The sequence below is a fragment of the Drosophila arizonae genome, chromosome X (assembly GCF_054131065.1).
Source record: "Drosophila arizonae isolate 15081-1271.41 chromosome X, UAZ_ARI_1.0, whole genome shotgun sequence".
Classification (NCBI taxonomy): Eukaryota; Metazoa; Arthropoda; class Insecta; order Diptera; family Drosophilidae; genus Drosophila; species Drosophila arizonae.
In genome coordinates this window covers 10,188,195-10,202,419 of record NC_142927.1, presented here as the reverse complement: position 1 = coordinate 10,202,419, position 14,225 = coordinate 10,188,195, and the positions used below count along the sequence as shown (strand labels likewise).

The 14,225-nt window shown below is 45.1% G+C and overlaps 3 protein-coding genes across 5 annotated transcripts; 2 read left to right on the top strand and 1 right to left on the bottom strand.

Moving 5' to 3' along the window:
- The first annotated feature begins 443 nt into the window (after window positions 1–443).
- Window positions 444–3,878, top strand: LOC108618463 (polyubiquitin-C). Its single transcript, XM_018014484.2, has 2 exons — window positions 444–606; window positions 1,411–3,878. Exon 2 carries the CDS (start codon window positions 1,422–1,424, stop codon window positions 3,705–3,707), a length of 2,286 nt encoding a protein of 761 aa, XP_017869973.2. The 5' UTR covers window positions 444–606; window positions 1,411–1,421; the 3' UTR covers window positions 3,708–3,878.
- A 221-nt stretch (window positions 3,879–4,099) lies between these two features.
- Window positions 4,100–6,252, top strand: LOC108618465 (cytochrome b5). 2 transcript variants are annotated; one of them, XM_089475210.1, is made up of 4 exons: window positions 4,100–4,336; window positions 4,398–4,486; window positions 4,563–4,631; window positions 5,753–5,981. In XM_089475210.1, exons 1-4 carry the CDS (start codon window positions 4,229–4,231, stop codon window positions 5,826–5,828), a joined length of 342 nt encoding a protein of 113 aa, XP_089331336.1. In that variant the 5' UTR covers window positions 4,100–4,228; the 3' UTR covers window positions 5,829–5,981. The 2 variants fall into 2 exon arrangements, with proteins under 2 accessions (XP_089331336.1, XP_017869975.1); XM_018014486.2 differs by lacking the exon at window positions 5,753–5,981 and adding an exon at window positions 6,005–6,252 and having other exon boundaries at window positions 4,104–4,336.
- Window positions 6,253–6,801: 549 nt separating this feature from the next.
- On the bottom strand, window positions 6,802–14,128 carry Spt6 (transcription elongation factor Spt6). Of its 2 annotated transcripts, none has more exons than XM_018014432.2 (6): window positions 13,938–14,128; window positions 13,679–13,763; window positions 12,879–13,105; window positions 12,677–12,796; window positions 12,451–12,602; window positions 6,802–12,083 (listed from the first exon to the last, which is right to left on the bottom strand). In XM_018014432.2, the coding sequence occupies exons 1-6, from the start codon at window positions 13,974–13,976 to the stop codon at window positions 6,998–7,000; spliced, it is 5,709 nt and encodes a 1,902-aa protein (XP_017869921.1). In that variant the 5' UTR covers window positions 13,977–14,128; the 3' UTR covers window positions 6,802–6,997. The 2 variants fall into 2 exon arrangements, with proteins under 2 accessions (XP_017869921.1, XP_017869920.1); XM_018014431.2 differs by having other exon boundaries at window positions 12,451–12,605; window positions 13,938–14,127.
- Between the last annotated feature and the right edge of the window lie 97 nt (window positions 14,129–14,225).

The window sequence follows — 14,225 nt, the reverse complement described above, 5'->3', positions numbered from 1 at the left end:
CTGGAATAGTTATAAAAAAAATAAATATTCAAATAAATGTATGTATTATTTAAATAACACATCTACAAATCTAGTTTTAATAAAATAGTTGAATTTCTTAGGCTTTTGAATTTATTTTCGATACCATACTATTATCGGCATTTTGCATTTAGCGCCAACGAAACCAAAGTGATCGCATATAAATAATAATATAATATAAATATTAATCATATTTCAGTCATTATTAAAAAAAAAATGTAAGTAGTCCAACGCCTTTATGACAATTTGAATAAAATTTGTTTCTGTTTTCAATAATCAGATAGCCTTTGCAACTAACAGCACTATAATTTAACATTACCAGACTACAATTGCTTAACAGTGTCAGTCTACTAACACATCCGATACTTTTATTTGGCAACCTTACTTCGATACACGAATGTTATTAAAATAGTGGACTAAATCGAAAAACACCAATTTCGTTGTGGGCTATATTTTCCTCATTCGTAAGGCAGTGCTCAGCCAAAGCAGACGTACATTAGTGCATATACTCCAATTTACAAGAAAAGTGCAAGAATAAATTTATTTTAATAATTGATTCAAATTATAGTTAGCTAAAGACAAAGAAAGGTACGTATATATTTATAACTGCATCTATTGAAACAGAACTTCGCGAGTATCTAGAAAGCTCTATATTTTGCCAGTTTTCATTGAAAATTTGTAACTGCATTTAGGAACAAAGAAAATTGTGCATGCAATGCACACACACAGACGACCACACATATTAATGTGGGCATATGTATATAATGGGCATTTACATGCATATATTGGGGGAAAACTGTAAATAATAAACATTTTCTTTTAAGTTAATATATATTAGATCCTTCTTTATTGCTTATAATTTAAATTGGACATTTTTTTAGGTATACTGTAAGTGCGTAGTTGCAAACGCCATTTTACATTTTTTACACTTAAAAAATGGCGTCGGACAAAGAACAAGTGCAGTTAGTGAATATATACATACATACATATGTATGTATATATGCAAGCATGCGTATATATCTACACTCATGCATTGCAGGGATGATTAGAAAAAGAAGCAACAAAGACTGATTAGTCATTCTTCGTTATAGATTTTTGGAGTGGTGAAATTAAGTGTAGAAATTAGTGCATCATACATATAGTATGTATACGTTGATTATTGCGATAAACTATTTAAGTGTGCGGAGCCATTTGTTCCAATTTACGAAACTAGGTCACGACGCAGAAAAATTCTCTGCGCACTTCGAGCAGAGTATTTAAATTATGTCTTCCAGGGCTGCATGCGTCAGCATGACCTCAGCTAGCATTTAATCGATTTCTCAAGTTCCTTGAGCATACATACAAGCCAATTTCTTTCTTATTTTTATTTTTTATTTTTCTTAATAACTGTAGAAAAGAGAAATATGCAGATCTTCGTCAAGACTTTGACTGGCAAGACCATCACTTTGGAGGTTGAGCCCTCGGACACAATTGAAAATGTTAAGGCCAAGATCCAAGACAAGGAGGGTATTCCCCCAGATCAGCAGCGTCTGATCTTCGCTGGCAAGCAGCTGGAGGATGGACGCACTCTGTCCGACTACAACATCCAGAAGGAGTCGACCCTTCATCTGGTCCTCCGTCTGCGTGGTGGCATGCAGATCTTCGTCAAGACTTTGACTGGCAAAACCATCACCTTGGAGGTCGAGCCTTCGGACACCATTGAGAATGTTAAGGCCAAGATCCAAGACAAGGAGGGTATTCCCCCAGATCAGCAGCGTCTGATCTTCGCTGGCAAGCAGCTGGAGGATGGACGCACTCTGTCCGACTACAACATCCAGAAGGAGTCGACCCTTCATCTGGTCCTCCGTCTGCGTGGTGGCATGCAGATCTTCGTCAAGACTTTGACTGGCAAAACCATCACCTTGGAGGTCGAGCCTTCGGACACCATTGAGAATGTTAAGGCCAAGATCCAAGACAAGGAGGGTATTCCCCCAGATCAGCAGCGTCTGATCTTCGCTGGCAAGCAGCTGGAGGATGGACGCACTCTGTCCGACTACAACATCCAGAAGGAGTCGACCCTTCATCTGGTCCTCCGTCTGCGTGGTGGCATGCAGATCTTCGTCAAGACTTTGACTGGCAAAACCATCACCTTGGAGGTCGAGCCCTCGGACACCATTGAGAATGTTAAGGCCAAGATCCAGGACAAGGAGGGTATTCCCCCAGATCAGCAGCGTCTGATCTTCGCTGGCAAGCAGCTGGAGGATGGACGCACTCTGTCCGACTACAACATCCAGAAGGAGTCGACCCTTCATCTGGTCCTCCGTCTGCGTGGTGGCATGCAGATCTTCGTCAAGACTTTGACTGGCAAAACCATCACCTTGGAGGTCGAGCCTTCGGACACCATTGAGAATGTTAAGGCCAAGATCCAAGACAAGGAGGGTATTCCCCCAGATCAGCAGCGTCTGATCTTCGCTGGCAAGCAGCTGGAGGATGGACGCACTCTGTCCGACTACAACATCCAGAAGGAGTCGACCCTTCATCTGGTCCTCCGTCTGCGTGGTGGCATGCAGATCTTCGTCAAGACTTTGACTGGCAAAACCATCACCTTGGAGGTCGAGCCCTCGGACACCATTGAGAATGTTAAGGCCAAGATCCAAGACAAGGAGGGTATTCCCCCAGATCAGCAGCGTCTGATCTTCGCTGGCAAGCAGCTGGAGGATGGACGCACTCTGTCCGACTACAACATCCAGAAGGAGTCGACCCTTCATCTGGTCCTCCGTCTGCGTGGTGGCATGCAGATCTTCGTCAAGACTTTGACTGGCAAAACCATCACCTTGGAGGTCGAGCCCTCGGACACCATTGAGAACGTTAAGGCCAAGATCCAGGACAAGGAGGGTATTCCCCCAGATCAGCAGCGTCTGATCTTCGCTGGCAAGCAGCTGGAGGATGGACGCACTCTGTCCGACTACAACATCCAGAAGGAGTCGACCCTTCATCTGGTCCTCCGTCTGCGTGGTGGCATGCAGATCTTCGTCAAGACTTTGACTGGCAAAACCATCACCTTGGAGGTCGAGCCCTCGGACACCATTGAGAATGTTAAGGCCAAGATCCAGGACAAGGAGGGTATTCCCCCAGATCAGCAGCGTTTGATCTTCGCTGGCAAGCAGCTGGAGGATGGACGCACTCTGTCCGACTATAACATCCAGAAGGAGTCGACCCTTCATCTGGTCCTCCGTCTGCGTGGTGGCATGCAGATCTTCGTCAAGACTTTGACTGGCAAAACCATCACCTTGGAGGTCGAGCCCTCGGACACCATTGAGAATGTTAAGGCCAAGATCCAGGACAAGGAGGGTATTCCCCCAGATCAGCAGCGTCTGATCTTCGCTGGCAAGCAGCTGGAGGATGGACGCACTCTGTCCGACTACAACATCCAGAAGGAGTCGACCCTTCATCTGGTCCTCCGTCTGCGTGGTGGCATGCAGATCTTCGTCAAGACTTTGACTGGCAAAACCATCACCTTGGAGGTCGAGCCCTCGGACACCATTGAGAATGTTAAGGCCAAGATCCAAGACAAGGAGGGTATTCCCCCAGATCAGCAGCGTCTGATCTTCGCTGGCAAGCAGCTGGAGGATGGACGCACTCTGTCCGACTACAACATCCAGAAGGAGTCTACTTTGCACTTGGTGCTCCGTCTACGTGGTGGCAATTAAATTTGAAAATGATAAAAACCTCTATATTATATAAATGTTGGAAACTATATATGTATTCGGCTAACAAAAATGTATTCCATTTGATGTTTAATTGGCAGTAAATGTTTCGCAAAATCCTAAAATATTTAAATATTCAATAAAAGTTCCATTGTGTGCGTTCAATAATAAAAAGCTCTTTGAATTTTATTTTAATAGGATCTAGCTGAGGATCGTTAAATATGCATGTTGTGTTTTAGTTGGAATTCTGGTAAGTACCTGAGAGCAGCATTTAGCAACATGTATCAAAGAAGTAAGTCTGTCAATAACAGAGCAGCATGTGTCCAAAGCTTATGACGTTATCAGCAACATTTGCGTAATATCGATACTGCGATTAATCGGCTTGTGTTGCTTCCATCACTAAAAACAGCTGTAGTTGAAATTTAGTTCTCAACACACTAGCACATTTACACACACTTCAGTGTTCAGTAAAATATTTTGTAATTATTTTGGTTTGTAATTGTGGTGTTGCTTAGCTTTGCAGAATGAGCAGGGAAATCAGCTTGGCCGAAGTGAAAAAGCACAATAAAGCCAATGATTTGTGGGTGGTGATTGAGGACAAGGTCTACGATCTGACCAAGTTCAAGCAAGAGGTACGTCTCTCTCGTGCTGTATAAGAAAGTAATGTTAATCTCTGTTAATTTGTGTGCCTAGCATCCTGGCGGCGAGGATTCGCTGATATCTGTGGCAGGTCGCAATGGCACACGGGAATTTCTGGATGTGGGCCACAGCCAGGAGGCCCGGTAAGTTTCGATTAGCACAGCAGCTGGTACTTTTATTCATATTGCCTTCTCTCTCGCTCTCTCATCTCATTTCCAGGGAGATAATGAAAAAGTTTCTGATTGGCAATTTGGCAGCCGCCGACATTAAGAAAAAAGGGGCCGTGGGGTGAGTTGTTTTTGTTTGTTTTCCTTATTTTTTGCAATTGTAATCGCAAGACTTTCAACTCAGTTGACAAGCATGAGCCTGAGCATGAGCATGACATTTCAGCTAACTTCATTATGAGCAATCAGCGCATCATTATCATCATTGATTGGCTGCGTCATCTAATTAGCACGTTCCATAAGGCCTGCAGATCGGAAACGATTTCCACTTGATTCACTGACGCATCTAATAAGAATTTCGCATGTTTGCTAGTTGGCTCACGGCTTACGTTTACTGTCCAATAAGCAGGATCAAAATGAATTCGAATAGGAGTCGGACAATTGAAGCTGGCTGGTATTTTGCATCCAATAAGATGAAAAATTCATTAAAAATAGCCTGAAGATGTAACTACCACTGCTTACATATCATCTAATCTGATGACCAAATAGGACTACAACTGAAGTCAAGGGATTCAGTTTGCACATTCATTCAAAATATCGACTTACAGTTATTTGCATTAATTCCTCAACTAACAGCTATTTATGCCATGAAATGTGCGTTTACGACAGGATTTGTCTAATTGGATATGCATTTGTATATATGTATGTGTATATATATTATTTTTTCAAGCTTCAAATCGTTCGCCAGCACTAAAGTTAAATTCTACAAAAGCTAAGCAACACCACAAAATCAATAAAAAAGAAGAAATGTAAAAAAAAAGACTAATTTGTGAGTTTCAAAATTTGCATGTTATATGTTTTAAAAATGCACCAAATTTGTAGTTTATTTTTGTAAAAATATTCAAGTATTTTAGATGTTGACATATTCAAATGTCTTTTTTTTCGCTTTTTTTTAATGACAATTAAAAGTAAATCTTTAATTTTCTCTAATTTCTTGACTTTAAAATCAAAACAGCGAATTTAAAATCAACCTCATCTTTATGTATATACCATACCATATATACATACATATATTTACCTACATATATCTGTGGGAGAGCTATATGCTTTTGTCTATATGTATGTCTGCAATAGCTAAAACTTGGAGCACCTCAAATAGTTAAGCGCAAACAGAAATTTCCCTTTGCTTGCTTTGCTTTTATTTTCTTGTCTTTCTTTATACTTTTCTTTGGTTTAATTGATTAGTGCCACGCCCACAGCTGATGACAATGTGAATGCGAACGCGAATGCCACACCTAAGCAATGTTGCATCTTGCACTAAGCGCGAATGCCAAAGGCTAAAACTAAATCCCAACTTAGATCCCAACTTAGCTTTGATTAATTTGCGATTAGCCCAGCCTTTTATGCAAAGACACACACACATACAGACACTGATACACTCCCATACATGCACACATACATATGTATTTAATATTACTTTCTTGTTTGTTGCAAAAGTTGCAGAGAAATCGGCCTGGCCGTGGGCGCCATAATACTGGGCATGGCGCTGGTCTACGCGATCAAACGGGGCATGGCCAAGAACTAAATCGAAGGACGTTGCACAACACTGAAACTTTCATTCCGCAAAGAGAGAAGAGGCAGAATAAATTTTATGTCCTTTTGATATTACAATTTTTTTTTGTATAAAACTCGTTGATATTGATGCTGTTAAATCTGTCTTTAATAAATCAATTCTTAGAAAAAAATCTATTTTTGTAATTTATTTGTAATCTACCACTAACTATTCCTTAATTTCAGCTATTTCCATCTCTATCTAATTTTTGTCAAATGACAAAAACAGGAATTTGTATGGGACTTTTTGGCAGTTTAAAAAATGATTGCCTCAGCAATTACAAAAATTGAATTATAGTAAATGAGAATAAGAATAAAATTAGTATTTGAAAATTTTAATAATAATATCCACTGATGAATTGTAAACAAAACATTGTATAGATTGCCTGAAGCATCCCGGCTGTTTCCGTCTCTTTCTAATTCAAATCGCCTCAAACCTCTTGTTGAACAAGTGGGAAATGTAAGGGAATTATTTGCTCATTCGTCAAAAACGGAATTTCAATGGCAACATTTGGCAACTGAGCTTCGGCAACATTTGACAATGGAGCTGCAGTCGGTTGGCAACATTTGATATGGGGAGGACTCAATTGGCAACATTTACCCTCTTGGCATTATATGACTATCGACATCGATAACCATTTATCGATCGTACATTTGTAATTAATTGAAGAAAAAGTCTCGCATTTGAATTTTTGTTTGTTTTTTGTTGTGTAGTTATTTTATTTAATGCTTTTTTAATGCTTAAGGTTTTCCTTTGCGTTGAGTTTCCAGTTTTGCTTAATTTGTGAGTTTACAGAGTAATATACTTATTACTTATGTATACATATATAATTAAATCCAGATCAAATAGTCACACTCACGCACTGCCTAGTTCTAGTCCTAGTTTTCGTCATATAGGGGCGTTGAATCGCCCAAGTTCATGGAGTGCGGCGATGTGTTTGTGCGCGGCGTGCTGCGCACCGAAGACTTGGAAGAGATGCCGCCACCACTAGCAGCACTACTAGAAACAGCAGCTGATGCTGCCACGGCGGCAGCTGAAGCGGAACTGCGATTCGTGCTGCTGCTGCTCGTATGGTATTCGTTGGTGGGCGTGGAGCCGGCACCACTGCCGACACCGCCAACACCACTGCCGCTGCCATAGCCCATACCCAGGCTCATGCCCAAGCCGAGCTGCTGCTGCTGCGACTGTTGCTGCTGATGCTGGTGTTGATGCTGATGCTGGGGTTTGCGACGCGCCCATGAATCGTTAGCCAGCTGCCAGTCCAGATTCTCCTTGGCACGTTGCTGCTGATGCATATGATGATGGTGCTGCTGCGACAAATGCGGATGTTGCTGCTGCGAATGTCCATGGCCATGGCCATGCGAATGCGAATGCTGCGATTGCTGCTGGTGATGCTGCGACAGATTGCCGCTATTGTAGGCGTTGTCATAGTAGCGGGGCGTGCCGCCATAGTGACCGTGACGCTGACTGCTGCTCGACTGGGAGCTGGGGCTTGGAACATTGTGGCCGTAGCGTGGCGTTTGCGTCGCATGCGGCGTATAGGGCGTCATGAATGGTGTTTGGCCGCTTGGCGTGTACGGCGTATTGATGTGGGCGCCAAAGGTGGGCGTGCCGCTGCCAAAGTGACCCAGGCCACCGGTATTGATGAGGCCCAGGCTGGAGCTGCTGCCGCTACCGCTGCCATAGCCGATGCCGCCAGCGCCTGCCCCGCCGACCGCGCCCATGGAATGCGTTATTGAGTAGGCGCTGGAGCTGCGCATATCGCTGCTGCTGATGCCGCTGCGTGGTGTGCCGCCCGTCATACTGCCCGAGCTACTGAATCCGACAGCTCCGCCACCGCTGCCGCTGCCGCCCAGTGAGCTGAGCGCCGATGTGGGCGGTGGTCGCATCATGTTGTGCGCATTTGTGGGCGTATTGCTGGCGGGCGTGGCACTGATCGAACTGGACATTACCGTTGGCGGATCTAGCCAGTGCTCCTTGAACCAGCGCAACAGACTGCTGACCGAGTCAAAGATTTGGCCACGAAACCGATAGCCCTCCGGCATGACAGTGACATATTCGTGGCGCACCTTCGTCTTGGGCAGGTAGGATAACAGAAACTTGCCCGGCATGCTCTTCGATGCCGTGAAGAAGTAATGGATCTTCTTCGGATCACGTGCCTTCTCCTCGCGCAACAGCTGCTCCATGAAGTCACGCTCGTTCACGTTCGCTGGCGCCGTGTTCGGCTTATAGTATTTGTATTGGATGAGCTCGCGGGCAGCCAGAGCCATGGGATTGATGTGACGTGCGATGATCTCGTCGAGATCCTCAAACTCTTCGGTGCCGATCCAGAGACTGCGTCCCAGACTATAGTCATTCTCTTTGCCCTCCTCGCGCACATCGATGTGCTGGAAGATGTCGTCGGCCACCTTCCACGTGGCCGTCAAATGATCCTTGGACTTGCTGCTGGGCCGCAGAGCCACCTCGCCCTGGTCCGCTTCGGCGAGCATGGCGATGACCTCCGCATAGGACTTGTTAAAGAAACTTGGATGGGCTATGACGCGTCTGGCATAGGTCTTGCGCTTCATGGCCTTCGCCTTGGCATCCGACACTTTGCGATTGTCCAGCTCCTCGGTGACGTAATCATAGAACGCATCCCGTCTGGGTCGCCATTCGTTGTTCACATCCTTCAGGTCGGCCGACTTGGAGCTGCAGTCGACCGAGAAGCGATCAATGTCGATTTTAATGATGCGCACATGGATGGTCTGAGAGATGCGGACACGTTCCTCCGGATTGCGCACCTGTTTGTCGGACAGATTCTTGATGTGTATGAAACCAGGCAGCCCATTCTCGAGCCGTACACGCACGCCGGACGCCTGGCCCGGACAATTGTTATCATCGAAATGATTCCACACATCGGACAGCTCCGGGAAGTCATCCTTGTGACAGAACGGACATTGCCAGCTGTCGGAGTCATCGATGCGCACCGGATTGGCATTGTCCAGCTGTTCGCCCTGCGGACGCCGATACGTAAATCCAGTCACCATTGCCGTCACACACTTGCCCACATAGAATGAGTCCGGCGTCTCCTTGGTTAGCATATCGAAGAGCTCCTCGGCGCTGGGCTTTTGATAGGGTGAACGGTAATCCTTGTACAGGCAGCTCAGCTCGTTGCGTATATCGTAGAGCGTAATGCTTTTGCTGCCAAATCCCTGACGTTCCAGCTCCACGGCAAATGCATCCAAGTCCAAATCCTTCAGTCTCTCCGGCGATTCGAGAATCTCCTCGAGTGCGCCGGCTGGATTTGTTTCCTCATCATCGTACTCCATGGCATCGATGGCCATCTTGCGCGCCCATTCATATGTCTCCGGATGCACACGCGAGCCATCCAGCACCTCGACATACGCCTCCGTGCTGTCGCCCAGCGAACTGGTGTCGATCTTGATGAAGCCACTGCAATTGATAAAGACCTTGGGACCCAGGTGGCACACCGTCACCAATTGTGTCCGATTCTCGAGTCGTTGATTGCTCTGCTTGAGCAGCTTCAGCAGCGCCTGGCCCTTCCTCGGACCCAGTCCACAAATATATTGAAGCAGATTGACGGTGCGGGAGTTCTGCACCATCAGATTGATATCCAAGCCCACTTCGCTGGTGCGATTGATGAACTCCAGGCTGAGCTGTTCCAGCAGTAGCTCACGTGGCACACGCTCCTGCAGCGGATGGTAGCGCAGGCAGAGTATCTCATCGTCCGCATCGCACAGCTGGGAGTACTCAACCAACGGATCCTGCATTTTGCGCGCCAGCGAGGCAGCTTGCTTCAGCAAGGGTGGATATTCCTTGAAGTCACTTTCGCCCTTCTTCGAATTGGCATAGATCTTGGCCAGTTCATTGTCAATGATCTCCACCTCGATGGGCGGGAACTGTTCGTTGACCTCCAAATCTTTGAGTATCTCGCGTATGTCCGCCTGTATCATTTGAGCATCGCGCGACTCGGCGCCAATGACCACAACGTGCGGCTTCTTCATCTTGATGAAATCGCTCAGCTTACGCAAATCGGCCAACTTTTGAGCCTTGTCCTCGGCATTGTAGGAATTCTTACGCTTGAGTATGCTGGGCAATCGTAAGTAGTCAGAGATATCGCCCTCCGGACTGGCTATGGCACAGAAGGCGGCCACCGACTGATCCGGATCATAGGCCAGACCCATGGATCGTATGCCCCTCAATGTGCTCCACTCCTCGAAATTGTGATGTTGCGGCATCTCTGGCTTATATGGTGCCACCTTCAGCCACTTGTACAGCTTGGCTATGCACGAGCGTAGCACAAACTGTTGCGCCTCCTCGTGCAACGTTGCACGCAGCTCCTTGATTAGATCCGGTATGACCCATTTCTTCAGTGCCAACTGAACGCATTCGGCACGCAGTGCATTCCACTCCAGCACATTCTTGGAGAACTGATCCAGATGATAGAGCTGTGTGGCCTCTGTAATGTAATCACCGGGCGGACCATTTGCATTCGCATTACCCTCGAATTCATCGAGGAACGTAATCTCCAACAGTTTCTCCTCCTCGGCCATCAGCAGCTTGATGAACTGGTCCCCAAATAGATCACCCACCGGTTTCTTGGCCACATATTTCATCGAATAGACGGGCGAGTTCTCGTCGATCAGTACCATGCCGTTCTTTGTGGGCCGTATGTTGATGCGTGCCCGATCGAAGTACACCTCACGCATTGTCTTACGCAACAGCGGCTCCTGGGCCAGCTGCCTGGCCACAACATATTTGGCAGCATGCAGCACCTCGTCGACGGTCATGAAGCGCGGCGACAAATACTGCTTGGCCATCTCAGTGGGGCTCAAGCTCTCCTGGTTGACCTCATTCCTCTGGTAATTATCCCGCAGATTCTCGGCAAATTGCTCGGGCGTTAGGCCAAAGTGTTTGGCAAAGCCACAGATGCCGGCCTTGCGGAATACAGCATAGGGACTGCTATTTGGTGCCTGTTTCAATTGCTCCTCGGCAGCCAACTCGAGCTCCTCGGCCTCATCGAGCTCTGCCGTATCCAGTTTATCGGTTAGATCCACGCCCGATTCACCATCACTGCCCGCGGCGGCAGCTGCTGCTGATGCCTGTTTGCGTGCCCGCGCCTCGCGTCGCTCCTGCAGCTGTTTGCGTCGCAGCTCGGCCTGCATTTTGGGCAACTCATGTGAGTAGTTGAGCAGAAAATACATGTGAACATCCTTCAGCTCCTCCATGGACTGCACATCGTTCAGGCGCTCGAAATCGCTGTCGAGCATCAGGCGCACATCGTCCGGCAGCGGCTTATCTGGATCATCGCAAAGTGTTTCCAGCTGAAATTGTCGCATCTTCTCAAACAGTTGCTTCAGCTTCCTCTTGCGATCGTTTAGCTGGCACCAGCGCTCATCGTAGTAGTAAACCTTCCACAGATCATCGATGTTCAGCTCTGGCTTCACATACTCCTTGCGATAGAATGCTATGAACGGCACCTCCAACTGCTGGTTGCGTATGAATTCCAAAGTCTGTTTGATTTTATTCACAGCCGTCGGCGGCTTGCGCATCTTCTCGCGATTGTCCGCCTTCTCCTGCTCGGAGACCGTCTGTTTGCAGAACGCAAAACGATATATCCAATCGGCCTCGTCGTCCAACTCATGGGATCCCTCCGGCACCGGCGTGACCGGCACCTGACGCAACTGCATCCGCTCGGGTATATCGGTTTTTCGTATCTCATTGTCCAAGTCAGTGAAATGGCCACGTTTCAATTCACTTGGCTCATATATATCAAATATCGTCTTTTTGATTGCCTTCTTTTTCGGTGATTTCTTCTTCTTGGCCGCTCGGAAATCATCTCCAAGCAGATCCTCATCATATTCATCGCCCTCCGATTCCTCCTCATACTCATCCTCTTCGGGCTTGTAAAAATCGTCGTAGTCAAAATCAACGCCAAAGATATCTTGGCCCTCCTGCAGGGAGCTATACGAAAGAGATTTGTTTGTAACATTACAGTTAGTTTAAACAATCGAAAGCAGATATATATAGATATTATACATTACTTAGTAAAGCGGAGTACATATTAAAGATGGTTATTCTAATATATAATTGATTATTCTATTCTTCAATCTAGTCGATGGTATATCAATCAATCTGGTAATCAAAGCATACACAAAGACATATGTCACTCAATCTTTATCGATATGACATGACAAAAAGAAATTGCTTAATTGTACCTGAAGACCTGAGCATTTATACCAAATCAATAGCTAACCCATAATGAAATATATGTATTGCATACATATGTACCTATTTATCTGGTTTTGTATTGGTGTGTATCTATACTTACGCATCTGTAAATATGGGTCGTCGCTTCTTTTTCTTTTCGGCTATGGGACGCCCATTGTCATCCACAATAAAATCATCAGCATCCGATTCGCTCTCCTCGTCATCAAAGGCATCCGCCTCACGAATGCTGCGCTCGCTGCGCCTCTCAATGCTCTGCTACAGAGGGCAATGGGAAATCAATAGCTTATGGCCATAATTATGAATGCGTATTATTCTATGATACATACATCATCATTCTCATCGAATAGCTGCTCAGCAATTTGCTCGCGAACAAGTCCTTCGTCCACGTGCTGCTCCTCGCCATCGCTTTCGTTGTCGTGAATGCGTCGCAGGCGTTTAAAACGTTTCTAATATGATTTAAGAATTGAAAAAGAAGTTACAAATTGCCAATTGTTTCTTAGTATTTGTAGTCCACAATGGTTAACTTACACGTCTCTCAACCTTAACGCCCAAATTCTCCTCAATCAGATCGTAATCGTCGTCCTCCAAGCGATCATCCAGATCATCATCCTCATGCTTTTTGCGCTTCTTGCCGCTGCCTCCATCCTCGTCACCTCCACTGCCAGTATCCGAATCATTTTCGCTGCCATCATCCTCCTCAATGGGATTGTCATCAATCAGATCCTTAAGCTCTTCGCGCAAACGCTCCTCATCGTCTACCGGGGCACATAAAGATGGTAAATATATTAATTGTAAAAGGCTTGTATGCGTCATTTATTTAAAAATCTCCTATATATATTCCTTTTATATACAGTAATTGATTAAAAATAAAGTGTCGCATATAAAATAAATAAATTTCGAGTGCTTGTTTGAAATATTTGCAAAAGTTGTACGTCACTTTGATTAGATGTCACATTTGATGCACAGCACACAATATGAACCTCTGATGAAATTGAAATACAGTTTTTTTTTTTTTTCCAAAGGGTATAAATAACATAAAACCTAACCTCAATGTTGTAAACAAAAAAAGTAGACACCTGCCTTAGAGGGGGGAGGCAGAGTGATTGGAGCGGCTATAATTGTCCAAACTATGACACATATACTACACACACACACGCATATGAATATATGCATGCACACACGCACACACACACACAACATACATATATGTATATATACTAATATACAGGACAGAAAGTTGGTTAACTTTAGTAGGGACAGCTCAATTTTTCGAGCATTTATTGAAAATATGTATCAATTTAGCGGGCTTTTATGATCGGTAAACGCACCTTCTTCTTCTTCACTGCTGTCGGAGACGGCGGCTTTTAGCTTCTTTAGCTTTTTGCGCTCATGCACATCCAATTCTTCCTCATCCTGCAGGCAAAAGAGAAAATGCAATACTTATATTTATATACATATAATTACATATGTATATATGTACATATATTTATATATACACACACACGCGCGCCTACGGCAGCACAAAACGCGTAGCAATGCAAAGAAATCGCATTTTGCGCGCGTGCAAAAACTTCACGGTAATCATACCTCCGATTCGGCGGCTTCAGAATCCAAGAATTCAGCCATTGTAATAAATTAAATAACTAAATTATATGCTAAAAATGAATTTAACTAAAATTAACACACAAAGTTCGTCGCTTGCAGTGTCACAATACAAAAATACCCAAAGACGAAGAAGCAGCACAATTGTCAAAAAAAGAAAAACAGTGTGCAGCAGTGTTGCTAAATGCATACAGTCCTCGGCAAAAGAGAGCGAATAAGGGCTGCATTATCAGCTATCGATATGACGATAGTGACATAAGGAGAGCATTTAAC

Coding starts and splice junctions, on each gene's coding strand:
- Spt6 (XM_018014431.2), bottom strand. CDS start 13,976: ATGGCTGAATTCTTGGATTCTGAAGCCGCCGAATCGGAG. Junction 13,764..13,937: donor CTGAAGCCGCCGAATCGGAG/GTATGATTACCG, acceptor TTTTGCCTGCAG/GATGAGGAAGAATTGGATGT. Junction 12,797..12,878: donor GCGTTAAGGTTGAGAGACGT/GTAAGTTAACCA, acceptor AAATCATATTAG/AAACGTTTTAAACGCCTGCG.
- LOC108618465 (XM_018014486.2), top strand. CDS start 4,229: ATGAGCAGGGAAATCAGCTTGGCCGAAGTGAAAAAGCACAATAAAGCC. Junction 4,487..4,562: donor GGCCACAGCCAGGAGGCCCG/GTAAGTTTCGAT, acceptor TCTCATTTCCAG/GGAGATAATGAAAAAGTTTC. Junction 4,632..6,004: donor AAGAAAAAAGGGGCCGTGGG/GTGAGTTGTTTT, acceptor TTGTTGCAAAAG/TTGCAGAGAAATCGGCCTGG.
- LOC108618463 (XM_018014484.2), top strand. CDS start 1,422: ATGCAGATCTTCGTCAAGACTTTGACTGGCAAGACCATCACTTTGGAG.